The following is a 19,341-nucleotide window of genomic DNA, read 5'->3' as shown; positions in this document are numbered from 1 at the left end:
TCTACTACTTACGGCAATACAGCGCTCGGGGTGTTTATAAAACCTCAATCCTAAAAAATTAAACAATTGGAAAAGCGTTTTGTATTAAAAATTTGAATTATTTTTATTATTTAGATATATCTATATATACATATGTATTTGATTTATGCACAATGCTATGAAAATTTTGTATTCTAGTTACTTTTCATATGAGGTTTTATTACTTATGATCAAAGGTCATTCAAAGTCACATACTTTTTATGCATTTAAAAAGCCTTATGTTGAGCTGAAGAAATTTCACGGTTTTTTGCATTTAACAAGTGCATAAATGGGCGCACTAAATATTACTAAAAATTACGCATGTATATCATTTGTAAAAATAATACATACACACATATATAGTACACGAAACTCATCTAATGTATAATTTCCACTGAAAACCAGACCAACGCATTTACACGATTGAAAATGTTATTGGAAAAAGCAGTTATTGTGCAAGCAACAAATGAAGAATTATCTAACCAGAAGCGAAATTTTGAAGGTCCTATTAAGTTAAAATTTTAAATTTAATTAAACTAAAAGAGATAAACATTTGCCATACCTACTCGAATACAAATTAAGTTCCATACATCTCTGCTAACCCTTTTTAGAAGCACGAATCATACACCTACACACATACATACACACACACACACACATTTCTCTACTTCGAAAATCATATAATTATCTATAAACAAATATATTTACGTATTACTTCGTGTTAAGCGTAATCATAGGTATAAGTGGAATTAGCAGAATGGTGAATTGCAAACAAAATGAAGACTTTTGTTACTTTTATTATTCAAAGAGCAGTTCTTATAAGTATATACATACATACATATATGTATGTGAGGATTTTTATTACAAAATGCATTTTTGTATATTAAAAATGAACGTTTCGATTAAGCACACACTTATAAAATGGAGAAATATTACCTTCTTAAGTAAGCATACTTAGCTATAATAACTTTAAATAATAATTATTATAATATTCTACTTATACAAAGTAAATGCAAGCAAAGAAATTGTGAATTAAATGTGAAAGAAAGTACGTTAAATTACAAGGTATAATAAATATAATTTATACAATTCAAATTTTATTGGTTTTCATACTTAGTAGGTAAAGGCAATAAAAAAAATCATATAACGAAAGTAAAGAGAAGACACTCTCCTCGCCAACAGATTTGAAGTTGATCACGCACGATTATTCTCTCTGAGGCGTCTATGTTTGGCTGGCAAGTGCAATATTACACCAGAGAATCTAAAAACATTAATTTCGCTTACACCTAAGCCTTCACAAAGTTGGTATAAAACTTGGTTTTGTTCGATTAGTTTGGATATGCTATAGCAGTCCGATCTGAACAATGTGTTAGGAGATTGCACCGTTGTCTTGGACAATAATCTATGCCCAATTTCGCGAAGATGTCTAGTCAGTACTATAAGTGTATTTTATCGATCTGATATCAGCGGTTCCGACAGCAGCTTCTTGGAGAGAAAAAGCCGTGCGCGTAATTTCAGAGCGATATCTCAAAAACTGAGGGACAAGTTGTATGTACTGACATGCGGACATAGCTAAATTGACTCAAACTTCGTGAAAACTTTAATATATTTGTTCAGAAAAAAACAAAATACATTGTATTGTGCTAGGCATTTTGGTGGTTTTGGTTTACCTGTACATTTTTCTGTTGCTGAGTGTTCTTGATCATAAGTGGTTTGGAAGTGCAGGGTTCACCAGAATCATCTTGGTGTTTTTTTGGATTCTTGAATAAAAATTTAATCAAAATCTTTATTTAAGCAGTCTTACCTCTACACCTTTTTTAATTTTTAATTTCCTTGAAAGAAATGGGTTCATTCGAATCAATATCCTGGCGTCTGTTGGTTTTCTTAGAAGTCTTTTCGATGCATTCTCCAATGTTAAAAGACTTTTTATAAGGCGAAAATGTTATGAACTTGGACATTCCTGGTGTGCTGCCACGATTGGAAGTCTTAAGTTTTTTATAGGAACCGGAGATGTTTCCATCGGTGTTATGACTTTTGATGTGGTTTCTGATTCGCTTAGAACTGGACGGATTTACATTTTCATTTCAAATGTCGCTTATTGAATGTGGACTATCTACAATGGTTATGTTATTTAGTGTGGTACTTCGTAAGTGCTTTCAGACACTCGAGGAGGAGATTGCGATGCTGCATCTTCGTCAACTGAAAACTCATCGAAAAAAGCAACAAGCTCAATATTCCTGATATGACTCGAATAACCGTCCAAGGCGATCAACACTGGTGAAGCAGTTGATGGTTTGACGTGTTTTATAAAGTGCCGAAAGCATAGTGTAAAAATGTATGTTTAAACCCAACCTGTTTGATGAAATTCGTATTGATCCTGGCGGCGCTCCTTTTAACAAAAAATCTGGACGTTTACTCCGTGTAAATATAAATGGTGGTAGAATAAATATTCCACTTGCACTCATACAAACAATCGTAGATCCCCCATCTGCAGAAGTAAGGCTACCAATCTTCTTGACATTACTTGGGGTAATTTTGATGGACTGAGGGAACATCACGACGTCCATTAAAATTAAAAAAAAAAAATTGTTGGTTGAATAATTAAAATTGTCTATTTCCTTTGCAAGGATATTAAAAACTGTCAAAGGAGTTTCCGTTGGAGAGTGTAACGCTCAATTTGGGTGCCCCTTGAAAAACCAGCGCAGCCAATTCTTACCCGCAAGCTGATCTTCTTTAGAATTATGTAAAATATCATTTTTTTCAAGCCAGTTGAAAGAGTAAGTATGATTGTCAGTAACATACTAAAACTACTCCTTGTCCCTTGTCTTACTCTTAACACAATAACTGTGTACTGATGTTTGGAGAGCACCTTCAGTGCGCTTTAGTATATAAATATATTTATCATCGCTTTCTGAACTCATAGAAATCAAAATTCATCTTAAAATCTCCGTTGGCTTTGAGTTCTACGCTACGCTTCATAATTACCCCGAACAGACTTCGTTTTTTTTAACCAATAACAACACTCAAGAGACAGATATTTTTTCTGCTTCTAAGTTATCTATCCATTTGAGTTCAAGTTGGCAGTTATTTGTTTCACATCCGACTTTATGGCGTGGTGGGGAACACGAATTCGGCAGCTCAACAAAGCCCAGCACAATCCGCCGTTGATAAAAGTCGTTAAAGTGGCTTTACGATAAAAGCTCTTTTCGAATCACGTAAAAAAGCTGCGCCTTCATTAAGCCAATTACGGCCAGCATAAAAATTGCCAAAGAAATTCAAATCAGTTGACGAGAGACGTTCGAAAAGTGGAGTTGGCATCGGTTTTGACGAAGCGAATCAACGGAAGGGAACTGCGAGTCGGTACTGGAGCCATTGGCCGTGCAGAAAAAGTGAAACATAAAAAGTGCGATTTGCGATCGGGAAGTGTTGTAATTTGAATTAAATTGGTGTGTGGTGGTAGTGGTGACTTTGAATCGTCGGGTGTTACAGTGACACAGTGCGTTGTTTGCCAAATTGCTTTTTTTAGCGCCTGTGAAGTGTGCATAATCGCTTCGTGCCCCCCTCTCCGCATTTGACACTTAGTCCGCAAACATTTTATTTGTAATTTATTTCGTGTTTCTGCTGGCTCCAGCTCAACCGCTCTTTGTTCGGTTATGTGAACGTTTAATTCAGACGAATTGGGAATTTTGATGAGCGCACAGCAGTCACACATCAAATATTCAAGTTTGTAAGCGTAGAGACAGCTTTTGCTTCGAAGTATTCGAGTCGCGCGCAAAGAAATTCACTTCCGACCGCAAAAAGTAAAACTTAATTGCAGCAAGTAAAGCAAGTGTTGGTCGCCACCAAAACGAGAGCTTGTACAATGAACGGTGTGCGCGGTTTGTCTGTCAATTTGTGGCGCAACAGAGTCAAGAGTAATGTTGTTGGCGGCCGCATTGTGGCAGGAGCCAAGTTCAACGAGATCGGCGATCACAAGGCATTTGCCACCAAATCCGGAGCAGTATCTTCGGATAACGTCCGCGAAAACTCAAGTGCTGCCGCGACGGCGGACACGGCCACCAGTCCCGAAATGGCCTGTCCACATTTGGCCACGTCGAGTAGAAGCGGCAGCAGTGGCGCTGCGGTGCATGAGACGAGCGAGTGGCAAAATGCGCTGCCATACAACGAGGTACCCGGCCCGAAGCCCATACCCATACTGGGCAACACCTGGCGGTAAGTATTTCCAACACACATATAAACATTTAAATAGTGCTATGTTCACCGAAACCATGTAAAGCTTGTAATTGTGGCAGCGCGGCGCTGATAAGCAGTCTGAATTCGCTTTAAAGCGGCACTTAACGCGGCACTTGCGCTCAATTCACCGAAATTTCAGCGCGTAGTTAGTGCATTCATGCTTCGCTACATGCCGACATTCACGCGCATGCGTTTATGTTTATTTTTGTTGTAGTGTAAATTGGAGTGCGTCGCTTTTTACTAATTTCTCATATAAAAAACTGTGTTTGGTAGAAGGAAAGAGCCGAAAAATGCTAATTTTTTCCATTTTTGGCCAACTTGCACTGCAAATAATGAAAACGAAAGACTTAAGCGACGAACTTGCTTTCACTTCTTCCACAATCCGAAGTCAAAGTGTAATTCGCCTGGGCTTTATATCATTTCTAAAGTGTGTTCGTGCACATAGTGAACAATCACGAGTGAGACTGTGTGCGTGTGTAATTAAAAGTACAATTCATAGCAAAAACATCACATCAGCGTTATGTGGAATTTTATGGGATTGCACACACACACTTACATGATGTAAAGTAAATAATAAGTGTTTGTAGTATTGTAAAGTACCTTAATTGATCTCTACAGCTATAAATGGAGCAATCAATCGGTTTTGTAGAGATCTTTTTTACGATTTTTGTTGTTGTAATAGATCTTTAATGTGTGAAATTTTGCTTTGTATGAGCATAGATTTAAAAATAAAAACTTATATCAAAAATTCAAATATATGTATATATGTATGAATATTTTCAACTTTGTCGTCGAGATTTATCAATTAGTCTATTTTAGTAGATAGGTTCAAAAGTCTTGAACTATAAAAATTAAACACTTTGAATAACATCAGACATGCCTTATTAAATTTGTTGTTGTTTTGGCAGAATTTGGCTCCGTTTGTTGGTAAATTTAGTATTTCGCATTGCTTCATCATCCCTCATTATTTAAACAAACTCGGCGAAAATAAAAAGTAGCCACGTATCGTCTTTATTGACTTACAAGCGTTGTATCATTTCAGTGAGTGTTCTTTTGTCGCTCGTTTACAAAATACCAGGCTTATTGTTGTAATAGTTGGTTTTCGAAAAAGTTTTTCGTATTTCTAATCAAACTTCAACTTTTTTTTATATTTACAGGTATAATGAACTTTAATGAACCCAATATGTACCAATTTGGTCGAGCACCTTTTGCCATTTTTTCGCTTGAGACATTTTTCCATCAGTGTAAAACTTTTCTGCTTCTCTTGAAGCCAACTTTACTCCATTAAGGGAGTTCTGCATTGACCGAACGAAATGGCAGCGCGATAGTGCAAGGTCACGGCTCTCTGGTGGATGCATCAAAACTTCCCAGCCAAGCTCTTCCAAATTTTGTCGAGCCATCAAAGATGTGTGGTCTAGCGTTGTCCTGATGGAAGACGAAGCCCTTTTTGTTGATCAGTTTTGGCCGTTTTTTTCGATTGTTTGCTTCAATCTCATCAATTGTTGACAATAAAATGTCGAATCAATCGTTCGACCAGACTAAAGCAGTTTATAGTGGATAGTTCCTTTCCAATCTCACCAAACACTCAGCATAACCTTTCGAGGCTCCTGGCTCCTGGCATCCTGGCTTTGCGTCCATTTGTTGAGCTTCACCACGCTTGGACCATGATCGGTTTTGCACTTTATTATCGTATTTGTTCCACTTTTCGTCTCCTGTCACCATTCGCTTCAGGAATGGTTCGATTTCATTTTGCTTCAGCAAAGAATCGCAGTTGTTAATTCGGTCCATTGAATTTTTCACAGACAACTCATGTGGTACCCAACATTGAACTTCTTTTTGTAGCCAGCCTTTTATTTGATAATGAATGTTAAGTGCCTTAGCGATGTCATAGCAGCTTATGTGACAGTCCTGATCAATGTTTTCCATAATGCTATGGACTTTTTCAACGTTATGTTGACCAGGGCGAGGTGCATTTTTCACATCGAAATTTCCAGAACGGAAGCGAGCGAATTATTGTTGTGCTACACGAACTGATACAGCATCGTCTCCGTAAACTTCACAAATTTCATTGGTGGCTTACGTACAATTCTTCCCTTTTTTATACGAAAACTTCAAAATATAGCGAATTTCTTCGTTCTTTTCAGTCATTTTAGAACCGCTGTCACTTGTTTTCATCTTCTCCGAATTAAGTTTTTCGGTTAATCTCACATTTCCAACATTATATGATTGGTAGCTCTGGAGATATACGAGTGCAACGAAATCTATTGACAAAATGCGAAAAGACTTTTTCGACTACCAAATATTACGAGCCGTATGCTTTAAAGTAACAATGCATTAAGTAGAATAAGAGCATGAAACCTTTAGAGATACTATTTAAGCTGTTACATTAACAACAACATGACGAGTTTGAGTACAAAATATAATTTCCCATTGTATTATTATATATATTGCACCAAATTTCAACAATGTACATACTTGTATGTATGCATGTGTAAGAAAAATTTAGTTTTGATGCTTGTTAGGTTCAGAAGTCAGTGCTAACAGCTTAGAACGCCACTCTGTTGTGTTACCTGAAACTCTTATATAATAAAGCCCTTACAAATCGGCAAAACGCTTTGAGTGCTTACGTAGGTCTCATAAGCCCTTTGGGCAAAAAAAACGTTCACACACACACAATGTTTTCAGTTAGAATTGTCAATTGGGCTTTAAGAAACTTTAAAAATTCTCTTAGCGCTTTTAGGTAACTAACCAGGGACTTAACCAGTAGTTGATTTGCAGGGAATTTATTCAAAACATTTTCAGAGCTCCGTACAATTAAAGGAAATGTACATATAAAAAATTTATTTTCAAAGGCAATTTCCAAATTTATTTGAAATCAAGCCGCAACGCATGCACTTAAATTGCTTTTAGGCTAACCTCAGCCATTAACTAAACATAGGTATTTACCTAGCCATGCATTTGTATATTCGTGTGCATATACACACGTTAAGTAAGTTGCCACAGCGGCCTTCACCAATGCCATCGAGCCATCATCGCCCACATTACACATAATAAGCGCAAATAGCAGGCAGAGGCGCTTTGTGGCACAGCTCTTCAACTTGACCCCGATCCGGCGAAGCAGTCCAAAGGCGGTTTACAGCTCTTGTCTTTCTTTCCCTTAAAATATCTCGCAATTTTGCGTTTGTTTGTGCTGCGCTTGAATGCCATCGAAACTGGATTTATTGCATTCAGCAATTTATTCACACAAAAAATGATCGCGCGTACTTTTGCCAGCAAAGTTTGCCGCTCACCTGCCTTTTTGTTATTGTATGCAGTTTCTGTAATTATATGGGCTGCCTTTGCAGTCGCGTGCGCGCAGACTTGCTTTGTTTCTTTGTCACAATTATCCAAAAAAACGTTGATTGTACTTGTTTTCAAGTATATTTAATAGTTTGTGGTAAAAATTTAGTCTTCGAACACGCCACCAAAAGACCCTGCAGGAAATGGTAATAGAATCGATTTGCATTTGTGGAGTTCTAGTCTAACTTTGTGAAATATCGCAGTTCAGTGCAAACATTTGGCTTTATAAATCTTTGCCTTACTCTTTAAAAGCAGAGAATCCCCCACACCGCACCGCACACCCATCGTCCACACGGCAATTATGTGAGAATATCTGTGTGGATACTTCAGTTGTAAGTCGCTGCCTGTTGGGTGACGCAGCAACGTTTGCAAAGTGATCTCGTAGTGGCTTTCAGCATGCCAAATTGTGTGCAAAACCGCAGTAAGATACCGGTATATTCCGTCTATATTTCGTGTAAGCACACGAGCGCATACGCTGACTTGAGATATTGGAATTCTGAAAAGTAGTTTTTCTGGTCTTGTTTTTATTTTCATAATGTATGTCTTTACATCTCATCTCCAGCAAGTTTACTCCTAGTATATACATACATACATAAGTATATACATATGTGTGAGCATTGAACAGTAATGTTTTTCACTTCGTTTGTAGTCTTTCGTTTCTGCTTTTACCGCAATAATTTTTGAATTCGTATTTTGAATATGTAAATAGTTATCTCATCAAAATGGCAAGCATTTTAATAAACAGTTTAGTTTTTTTTTTATAGAATTCATGGTTTTAGTTAAATAAGTATGTCTACCAAAAAGGATGATGTGATTTTGACAGTCCGTGGCGGCCGTGTTTGTTTACGGATTTGTGTCAAATTTTGTCAGTGTGTTCAGTAAAGTTTGTCATTTCATCCGCTCACGTTTCACTCTCCATGGGCTACTGTTTTTCTTTTTCATGAAATATTCAATTTCTCAGATGAGGTCCATTTCTGGCTTAATGGCTTCGTCATCAAACAATCTTATCGCTATGGAGGTGGGTAAAAACGCAATTGCATCATATAGTCAAAATCAACTGCTTCCAATTGCGGTCATAAAAGTCAGCGATCTTTACCGCTCTCCATTGACACTGACGGACTACGGACCGATGATACCACCAGACCAAAAACCACACCAGCTTTCTGGATTTTAATCGTACCAAAATCGACAGTTTTGTTTATTTACCGCACCACTCAGATGAAAGTGAGTGATTTTTCTAAAACAATCGTTATCGTTTTCAAGCAGTTTCAAGTCAAAATCACCAAATTTGCGAGCGACGTTTAGGGTGGTCCAATGGCTTCAGTTCTTAAGTGCGAACAATACGGATACAAGCCCAAATTCTTTCTGAAAATCCGTTTTGTTGTGGTTTGAGACAGTCCCAATCGATAAAATTCGGTCTTCAGCAACACATGCCTGAACGGCAGCAATATTTTCATTACTTTAAGCCAGTCTTAGTCTTATTGGCACTTGTGTAAAGAATATGTTTCCAACACTTAGTCGAATAACGATCACAGATGGTCGATTATTGCGACCATAAAATGGTAAAAGCAAACGAAAGGTTTCTTCTGGAGAGCAATTATTTTGATAATAAAACTGAATAATTTTTAAACTTTGTTTTTTTATATCTTGACATATTAAAAATGAACGAAACAACACTTAGAAATCATAGCATCCCTATTGGAAAACCATATATTCTGGTAGTCGAAAAAGTCTTTTCGTATTTTGTCAAAGGATGTCGTTGCAGTCGTACATCTCCAGTGCTATCAATCACATTGTGTCATACCATATAGTGCTGGAAAGGGGAGATTTTAAGCTTCATTTAACCAAAAATTGAATTCAGGGAAGTTGAAAAAAAGTTACAGCAATTCAAAAATGAGCGAAAAAAATGAAGAAATTCGCTTTATTTTGAAATTTTTGTATAAAAAAGGGAAGAATGCCTCCGTTCTGGAAATTTCGAAGTTTCGATTTACACTGATGGAAGAATGTCTCTAGCGGAAAAAATGGCAAAAAGTGGTCGACCAATATGGTACATATTTACTTTATAATACTAATAAAGATATATAGACTAATATAGACAAATTATGGAAATTTTGGGATGTTACATAACAACATATATAATTATAAAAAAATCTTTTTTAAATCATTACTCATTATTTCGCGTCTTTATACGTTTGGTGCAACCAATTTCGGCAGAATCTTTCGTTTTAATCATCGCATACGTTTCGGTCGCCTTCCTAAGGCTTTATAATGCGATAAAGTCAATCAATAACAATAACAACGACAACAACGTAAACAACTTGAATGTAACCTATTGAACACTACTCGCTTATCGGTATTTGCCTTCAACAATACTCATTCACATTCATTAGCACACTTAGCACTCGTCCGACTCCTATTATATATTTCAAGGTCAACAAAAATGAAGCTTTTTTAACACCTTTTTCGGCATTCCACTAGTTAGAGGCTGGCTGCCTCCACTTCAGCAGTGTTTATTAGCAGCTTGTCAATGGGACTGGTTTTCTGAATTAGTTGGGCCCGGTGCCGGTTGCCCTTCTGGCGCTTCCCATTCACGCGTTGTCACACCGTTGCACTCGCCCAGCACAATGCAGCAACGACAACAACAATGAGTATCTATGGCTTTGACTAGCCATCAACTTGACCGCTTGCTGATGAACTGAATATTAGTGTATATTTATGGCCCTCACGACCTTCGAGGCTCAGTTGGCGGCAGTGGTGTCAGTGGCCGTGTCTCCGTGTAAGCGACTTGTTTAATTTACCAAGTGGCTTACTTAGTCACCTAGATGTTGAGTGACCAAATAATCATCAATAAGATATTAATAGTTATTTGCACTCGCTTAAATAGTCGCAAACGCCAATTTATTGTTGTTAGTTGCAAGTGTTAATTGTTTACTCGTAAAAAAGTGTGAGCTGCCCAACCAAATAAAATACTTCACACTTTTTTGCAAAGTGAGCTTGTAACTGCTACCGATCGTGATATAGACGAATGTATTTGCAAGTGCAATTATTCAAATGAGATTAGTAATAAACGGCACCTTCAACCTTTGACGCAGTTCAACTAATTTCAAATGCATTAACTACATCAATCCTGATTATTTTTATAGATTCAAGGTGCAGCAAGGTTGAGCGGACCTCCAACTTTTCGATACCTTTTCTGTTGGACGATTGATCTTTAACTTCCCACTGGTCTCAGTGTTGGTGATTCTTTACCGTGGGCATTCTAGAAGAACTGAAAGTCTCTGGGGTTAAAACGGGGCAGGAACAATTTGAAGTCCTATTCATGCAGTTTTGTCATCATTTTCATTGATTGCTCACTCGGAGCATTGACACTTTTTCTGTTTATTATAGGCGACAAAAATTATTCCAGTCGTATCCGAAACGAGAAGTTTTAGTCGTGCAGGGATTGTCCGGAGAGTAATAGGACTGAGTTGATTTAAAAAACATTATTGAACCACCAGTCACCAGTGATTACGTTATTCTAAAATTGAGGGTTACTTTCACACATGTTCAAATTTTCTTGCCTCACTTCCACTCGCCGCAATTTCTGGTCGTCAGTAGGAACTTTTGGAACCATCTTCGCGTACAACTTGCGCATGTTTAAGTGCTCCGTCACAATGTCATGAACTACAGATTTTGATAAATTCAACATCTGGAAAATTAAACGAATAATTAGTCGACGGTCTGAGTTCAAAGCTTTGCGCACACGAGTCACATTGTCGGTGTTTGTCGAAGTCGCAGGTCTCCTAGCACGGTCTTCATCAGCGACCTCTTCCCGGCCCTCCAAAAAGGCCTGGTGCCACCGAAACACACCACTTCTTGCTAAAGCAACATCTGCGTAAGCCTACTTGATCACATCAAACGCCTCTGTCGCAGATTTACCGAGTTTAACACAGAATTTCATCGCGTATCTTTGCTCTAACGAACGGTGCATTTTCGGCTTGCACCACTCAGAGAAACATGTCGCGCGAAAATGTTTGTCCTGACTCTCTAAGTGCTCGGAGACAACTGACCAGCTGATCGTTTGTTAGCTAGGAACGCCCTCTACCGAATCCGAAGTATAGTCGCGGAGGAAGAAAATCGGTCCTACTTTCCAGACAAAGCCTGTAGTACTAAATACATATATCCCACTTCTAATACAAAACTACTACAGGTTGCTTGGCGTGCTCTTCATGTTCGCAGAAATCCAAAGAATTTTTGCTAGAGATAACACTGTAACTGCCCTTGGACTGGTATTTCGGAACTTTTCAGTCGACCTAAAGTTCAGCTTACATAGTTGTATTTCAATATTTATTATTTAGACTTCACTTCTGGCAAAATATCATACATATCACGTCCTTCTTCTGATGCATTTCAGGTGTCGCTTGGTCCGTGCCTCATATGTCACACTTCTAATACAGACTTAACTTCTTTTTTTTGTATCTACGAGCACATAAAACATAACAGCACTTGCAAAATGCAATTAATGCAAATTTGAGCCATAAAATTTATGCACGCACCACTAATAAGCGTTGCGCAATGCGTGAGATTCATACAAACTGTGCCCAGCTTTTCCAAAGACCGAAGTAACAAACCCACCCTCCTATTGCATAGCCCACTGCAACACTTGCGCACACACACTTCTACTCCTCACATTTCAAATATTTATTTTCCTAATTTTTGTTTTTGCTTTTTTTCTATACACAGAATGATGCCCATAATCGGCCAATACACGATATCTGACGTCGCGAAGATCTCGTCGCTTTTGCACGAACAATATGGACGCATTGTGCGCTTCAGTGGCCTCATCGGCCGCCCGGATCTGCTGTTCATATACGATGCCGACGAAATCGAAAAGGTGAGTACTTGAAAAAATGAACACGCTTCTGCGGAATATGGCGGGAGTGTCCTCATTTTCGAAAATAAAATTTAGTAACTTTTTGTTTATTTCAAAGCAACATTTTCAGCAACGAAAATGTCTCAAGCTTATCTGAATACACATGCACATCTGAATGTTTGCGTTCGCAGATTTACTCGCAACTGTGTTGAGCTTTGTGTCATTTAAATCTCATTAAATGTATTAATATTTGCCTAAAGTCATCAAAAGTCGCCATGCCGAACCCATGTGTATTCTCTTCAGTCATGCAAGCAGACAACTTGTCTCACTTTAGCAAATGCCGACTTGAGTTTCACTTGAGTTTAGGATAGATTTTTTGGTACTCTTCACAGCAAAAAAAACGCCCGCTGCACCGAAGATATAATAAATAGTCTTCACAAGAGCAATTGTATAATGCAATAGTATATGAGAGATGTTATACAAAAAGATCTTTATCTTAATTTTGGTCGGTCAGTTTGCATGGCAGCTGTTTGCTACAGTGGTGCGATATCGGCGGTTCCGAGAAAAGAGCGGCTTTGGAGAGAAAAGAACGTGTGCAATAATTTCAGACCGATATCTCAAAAACTGAGGGAGTTCGCATGTATATAGACAGATAGACTTACGGATAGATGGGCTTGGTTAAATTGACTCAGCTCTTACGGTGATCATTCGTATATATGCTTCATAGGGTCTCCGACATTTCTTTCTGGGTGTTACAAACTTCATGGAAAACGTAATATAATTTTTATATTTTTTTCCTTTGCAGTGCTATCGCAATGAAGGTGCAACACCGTTCCGACCATCCATGCCAAGTTTGGTGAAATATAAAAGTGAAATCCGCAAAGATTTCTTCGAGGATATCGGAGGAGTAGTGGGCGTGTACGTACAGACAGTCGTAGATATTTAAAAAGAAACAAATGTGCTTATTGAAAGAATCCCTTTTTGTTGTATTTTTTGATACAGTCATGGGGAACCTTGGCGTCAGTTCCGGTCACGTGTACAAAAGCCGGTACTGCAATTGTCAACCATACGACGTTACTTGAAGCCTTTGGAAGTGGTCACAAATGACTTTTTAGAACGCTGCGAACAGCTTCTGAATGAGAACTCAGAACTGCCAGAGGATTTTGACAATGAAATCCACAAATGGTCATTGGAGTGTAAGTTTGTGGTATTACTTGAATTAATCAGTCAGCTCCATTTTCATACCCAGGCATTGGACGCGTTGCCCTCGATACAAGACTCGGTTGCTTGGAGACCAATCTTTCGCCAGACTCTGAACCACAACAGATTATCGACGCCGCCAAATATGCGCTACGCAATGTGGCGACCCTTGAGCTGAAGGCTCCATACTGGCGTTATTTCCCTACACCACTTTGGACACACTATGTCAAGAACATGAATTTCTTTGTAGAGTAAGTTACTCATTTAATGTGTTAGGTTTGAATAATTGTAGATATCTCTTAAATATTTATTAAAAATTATATCAGAGTTTGCATGAAATATATTGGCAATGCAACGGAACGTTTGAAACAGCAAGGTCCAAGTCGTGACGGGGAACCCTCGCTGCTGGAAAAAGTCATACTCGCTGAGAAGAATGAAAAGGTGGCTACCATTATGGCTTTGGATCTAATTTTAGTAGGAATTGACACAGTAATGAACGCTCAGCACGAATCCGAAATTTCTCAGTAATCACAACACGAATTTCTTAACAGATTTCTATGGCAGTGTGCTCCATTCTCTATCAGCTGGCAACGCGCCCTGCCGAACAACAAAAAGTGCGTGAGGAGCTTAAACGCTTATTACCCGAAGCAGACGACGAACTCTCGATACCACGCCTGGACCAAATGCACTACCTGAAAGCGTTTATTAAAGAGGTCTTCCGGATGTACAGCACAGTAATCGGAAATGGCCGTACCTTGCAGGAAGATACAGTAATCTGTGGCTACAGGATACCCAAAGGTGTAAGTATGAAACGTGTCAATGACTTCGATTTCTATTTTGACAGCTTTTACATTTTGATTACACATATGTAGGTGCAAGCAGTTTTTCCCACACTTGTCACCGGTCAAATGGAAGAGTTCGTCTCTGATTCAAAAACCTTCAAACCGGAACGGTGGTTAAAAGCAAGCCAAGGTGGCACAGGCGACCAACTACATCCATTCGCATCTCTGCCATATGGATATGGCGCACGAATGTGTTTGGGTAGACGATTCGCGGACTTAGAAATGCAAATTCTGCTGGCTAAGGTATGTAGTTAGTCACCTCTAACATGTAAATTTTTTTGCAGTATCAAATGTATTTCGAAAAATGTGCAAATTAAGAGTTAGTAATCGAAGGATTATGTCCAAAAAGAAAATAAAAATTTAAAGGCCCAAAGAAATGCAGCCGGATACAGCTAGTACATTAATTATTCATAAAATATTCATTATATTGCCATTAGTTGACATCCACTAATATTATTTTCGAAGATTACTGACCTCAAAACTTAATTTTGTTTTTGTTTTAGTTACTGCGCAATTACAAGTTGGAATACAATCACAAGCCATTGGATTATGCTGTGACGTTTATGTATGCTCCTGATGGCCCATTACGGTTTAAGATGACCAGAGCGGTATAATCGCTGGCATTGCATTTGAAGACTTTTATATTTAAGCATTCATGTATACACGATTTTATGCTGAATTCGATATATACATACATATGTATATGTGTAAAGAAATATGTATTTATATACATATATGCATATGTATTTTCCATTATGCAATTCATATTTTATTTTACTTATGGTACAAGTTATATTTAGCATAAAAATACATTATTAATTTAAAACATCTTAAAATACTTAAGAAAAATAAAAATTGTATTGTTAATATATTCAAAGTAGTGGTTTCTATATACTGACTTCAAACATAAAAAAATATTTCAAATATTCCGTATCCAGTATTTTTCAAACTCTACCATTCAACGGGTTTCTTTGTATGTACACTTTTTGTTTGACAAGATGTCCTCATATAATTGCCATGGATTAAATTAACGCTTTTTCTTGTTTACTATAATATCGAAACTGCGAAATCCTTTACCTAATTGAAAACTATATATGTAGAACAATAGTTATGTATCACATACATATATCCTAGATACAAAAATAGTATTCTTTATTCACTTCCTGTATATAAAAAACACACTTTAACTGATTATCGCTTTTGTCTGTATTGACGATTTTTTAATTTATATTCACTTTCAGAGATAATTTTGAAAGTAGAATGATGCCTTACTTTCGCTTCCATGCTCTGTACCAATTTTTTACGGTTTTCAAACTTTGTTCACCATCCAGTTTGGTATCACCTTTTAATTCAACAACAATATCTGGTTTGTACGAATCGCGTGCCTCTTCTAGCACTGTTCCAAAAATTTCACATTCAAGATTTGATTTTAATTTCTTTTCATTGTACCCACGTTCCTTTAGACGATCAAAAAGTATAGTATTCGAACATGTAACCACAAAAACAGCTTCAAACCATCGTTCAGGGAAAAAGTCGCATCCATGATATTCAACTATATTTCCGCCTTGTTGCATAAATGGCTCCATATAGTCCATTAGCTGAAGGGAATAAAAATATACATATGTATATAAATTTGTAAATATACATAAACGTAACTCCGTGTATACCTTGTCTTCATCAAGAATGGGACAATCGTACTCATCATCATACTCTTCCACGAAGTTGTTTTCCTTAGCAATTCTAGAGCAATCCAACCATTTTAATTTTAATTGATCGGATAACCTTTCACACAGGTACGACTTTCCCGCACCTGGCGTTCCTGAAATAAAATTATGTACTCAGCAAATTAGCGATTCTTAAACATAAAACTTCTTCCTTTACCTGTTATCAATATATTTGGTTTTGCATCCACCTTCTCATCTGTTGTGGCCATTTTTATTTAATAATTAAGTATTCACGTTTTGTTTATTTAGTGATTATTTACCTAAATTTGCACAAGCGCGTGTTTTAGTAAGATTTTGTTGATTGTGCTAAATGTCAAAAGTGAGAATAAATAAACAACAATATCTCAGACAAAAACCAACCACGAAAATATCTCAGAATAAACCCACTAGTTATTCATATAAAGTGGCTACATCAAATAATTTTATTTCTTCCTAAAACGAATGTAATTTTTAAATTCTTATTGGTCTTATTCTATATATTTTAGCTTTTATTCAGAAAATTACCAGTGAAATTAAGTTAGGCTGCTGGTGCTAAAATGTATATACTATGTATACCAACAAAAGCATTACAGTAACGATATCTTTTGGATGTAACTTATGTCATTCTTGAAAAGTTAGCTTGTGCTAAAATTAAATAGTAACAGTTGTTTTCTTAAATGGATTTATTTGTTGGAGTATAAGGTATATTAATTCTCAACAACTCAAGGTCAGAAAGTACGAAATATGGAGCATAACCGAAACATCATTCCGTAAGTAGATTTCGTTTGGTGCGGTCGATGGATCCTCGCTTAATTGATATTTTTCTAATATCAATAGTGTGGACGTATTACGGTTTTATGGTAGGCTTGAAATGGAAATAAATAAACCCACGCTCGATTTACCAAATCTGCCGACCACCGATGAGATCGCTTTAAAAATGGCTAATAAAGTGTGTTTGAGGAATTCTGCTCAAACTAAGCAGGAAATATCTCTAGATACTTCAATATCTTCTGACAAAACAATAGTCCCTGATACTAACTCACGCAATGTTCATATTCCTTACATACTCAACGGTGAATTGTTTGAGATACAGACTCAAGACGGTGAAAATGTAACTGTGAAATGTTGCAATTGCCCACCAGATCGCGTATATCGTGGTAGCGTGCGATCCACAGGCAATTTCCATATGCATATAAAGGTGAAAAGCAATAAAAAAATAATTGAACAAATTTGATTGCGCAAAATTTAACTAATTATTGTACTATTTCACATTTTTTTTAGAGACGTCATCCCGATTTAATGGGAAAAATATATGATATGAAAGTGAATGCCTTGGTAGAGAGGAGAGATCGATTTCTGCGCAATCGTAAATCCACGCGCCGTCGTAATACCAACGTCAATGGAAGTAGGACATCTTCATCGCGGAATGAACAGCGATTGGCATACCCGGTGCAACCAACTTCAGAATTATTTAAAATTAAAGCCGCGTTTCAACGGCATCAACTACAGCAACAACAACAAAATCGTATTCAACAAGATCAAAACCAGCAACAACAGAAAAGGGAGAAAAATTCGAGCATCTTGCATAAGGTAATAAACGGTGTTATTATTTAACATACAACTGCCAAATATAAGTAAAATAACTAATTTGTGAAGTAGATTACTGTAAAAATATGTTTATTAAATAACGCATAGCAAAGTTGTTTTTATAAAAACAATCTCATTTCAAGGACAAAAAAAATATTAAGAAACCGTTACGAACATATCAGCAATAAAATCCATGCTTCTCATTAGAGAAACTTAGAGCACAACAAACCGTTAAAATATCTTGCGCTTCGTTACTGACGCTGATTTTTCACATTATTTTTGATTTTATTGTTGTTCGCATCTCGGAGTATTTCACATTAACTATTGCCTTTTTCACTCTCCCTTTTACAGTGGAATGTGATCGATCACTTTCTCATTACACCTGCTTTTGAGAGAGCACGTGATATAACACTAATGGAAGCCTATAATGAGCAACCACTCAATTACAGTCTCAAGCAAAACACCGTTGCAAATATGAGTTGTACAGAGAGAACACAAGAGATCGATGAAAACGATGCTGATACATCCGACAATTTGAATCCAAATAACATTTCAGTGAGTATCAACAAAGCATTATTTTCCTTATGAAAATAAACGCATGCCATTTTACCCTAGGGAACAATAGACACAAACGAGCACATAACGGGTTATGAAGTAAAGTCCACGCACAACAAAGCAAGCAATAGCGGTATGAATTGCATGACAATAAATCAACGAACTCAAATAGAGATGTCTCCCTTCGCTTTCAGCCAACCTGAGGAGCACGTGCCACTTTATGCTAACAACAGCGATCAGTCCTTGCTCGGTCGCGCTACAACTTTAAGTGCCGTAACCCCATGTCCGAGTGATGTGAGCAGTTACGATGCTGGTCAAGATCTTGGTGGCAGGTCATACGATTTGAACTGCAATCACGTGGGTAGCCTGATTAAGAATGAACTACTGTTAGCCGAAATACAGCCAATCGATCTCTCTGTACATCCCACATCTTCTGGGTTGTCAGGTTCCTCAGGATTCAGTTCCGGCGTAGATACCACACAATATTCAAATGACACTACAAATTTCAATATGTCTGTCGGGAACACTAAATCGGATGAAATTATTTTACAACTGTCCTCCGCATTACAGAGTTTGCATCGTGAACTGCAAACGTACAATCAAACTAATAACAATTGGCTTTGCTTGGAATTAGCAAAATTTAAATTTTTGCATCCTGAATTTGAATATCATAATTAGAAATGTTGGTACCATCTAGCAGGTCTAGGTACTAATTTGGATATTATTCACAAAGAAATATTTATCGTACTTGAATTGATGTATAGAAAAACATAATTTAGTAAGTACCTTAATTATACTATATACATATGTTAAGTTAAACTATTAATTTTAAGCCTTGACCCGGTATTTAATAATATAAATAAGATTATAGTTACAATCATATTTACTTTTCAGTTCGGAATTAAAAGTCTTAAGTTTAGAATGAAGTCATTTACGTTATATTCAGCAACTTGTTTGTGAGATATCTGTACAATTACTTGGACATACATATGTATATTATTTCAATAAAATG

At 37.0% G+C, this 19,341-nt stretch overlaps 3 protein-coding genes across 3 annotated transcripts; 2 read left to right on the top strand and 1 right to left on the bottom strand.

The window, feature by feature from the left end:
- Positions 1 to 3,880: 3,880 nt before the first annotated feature.
- On the top strand, positions 3,881 to 15,196 carry LOC120770082 (probable cytochrome P450 301a1, mitochondrial). Its single transcript, XM_040097230.1, has 9 exons — positions 3,881 to 4,230; positions 12,313 to 12,463; positions 13,248 to 13,360; positions 13,445 to 13,638; positions 13,692 to 13,893; positions 13,969 to 14,131; positions 14,194 to 14,442; positions 14,515 to 14,727; positions 14,988 to 15,196. The coding sequence occupies exons 1-9, from the start codon at positions 3,881 to 3,883 to the stop codon at positions 15,096 to 15,098; spliced, it is 1,746 nt and encodes a 581-aa protein (XP_039953164.1). The 3' UTR covers positions 15,099 to 15,196.
- A 416-nt stretch (positions 15,197 to 15,612) lies between these two features.
- Positions 15,613 to 16,514, bottom strand: LOC120771585 (adenylate kinase isoenzyme 6 homolog). Its single transcript, XM_040099658.1, has 3 exons — positions 16,366 to 16,514; positions 16,152 to 16,303; positions 15,613 to 16,082 (listed from the first exon to the last, which is right to left on the bottom strand). The coding sequence occupies exons 1-3, from the start codon at positions 16,415 to 16,417 to the stop codon at positions 15,753 to 15,755; spliced, it is 534 nt and encodes a 177-aa protein (XP_039955592.1). The 5' UTR covers positions 16,418 to 16,514; the 3' UTR covers positions 15,613 to 15,752.
- A 343-nt stretch (positions 16,515 to 16,857) lies between these two features.
- LOC120771583 lies at positions 16,858 to 19,044 on the top strand. Its single transcript, XM_040099656.1, has 5 exons — positions 16,858 to 16,957; positions 17,025 to 17,385; positions 17,469 to 17,777; positions 18,126 to 18,329; positions 18,390 to 19,044. Exons 1-5 carry the CDS (start codon positions 16,932 to 16,934, stop codon positions 19,005 to 19,007), a joined length of 1,518 nt encoding a protein of 505 aa, XP_039955590.1. The 5' UTR covers positions 16,858 to 16,931; the 3' UTR covers positions 19,008 to 19,044.
- The last annotated feature ends 297 nt before the right edge of the window (positions 19,045 to 19,341 follow it).

The sequence above is a fragment of the Bactrocera tryoni genome, chromosome 3 (genome assembly GCF_016617805.1).
Source record: "Bactrocera tryoni isolate S06 chromosome 3, CSIRO_BtryS06_freeze2, whole genome shotgun sequence".
NCBI lineage: Eukaryota > Metazoa > Arthropoda > Insecta > Diptera > Tephritidae > Bactrocera > Bactrocera tryoni.
The sequence above is the reverse complement of the archived record's forward strand: the minus strand, read 5'-3'. Positions and strand labels throughout refer to the sequence as shown.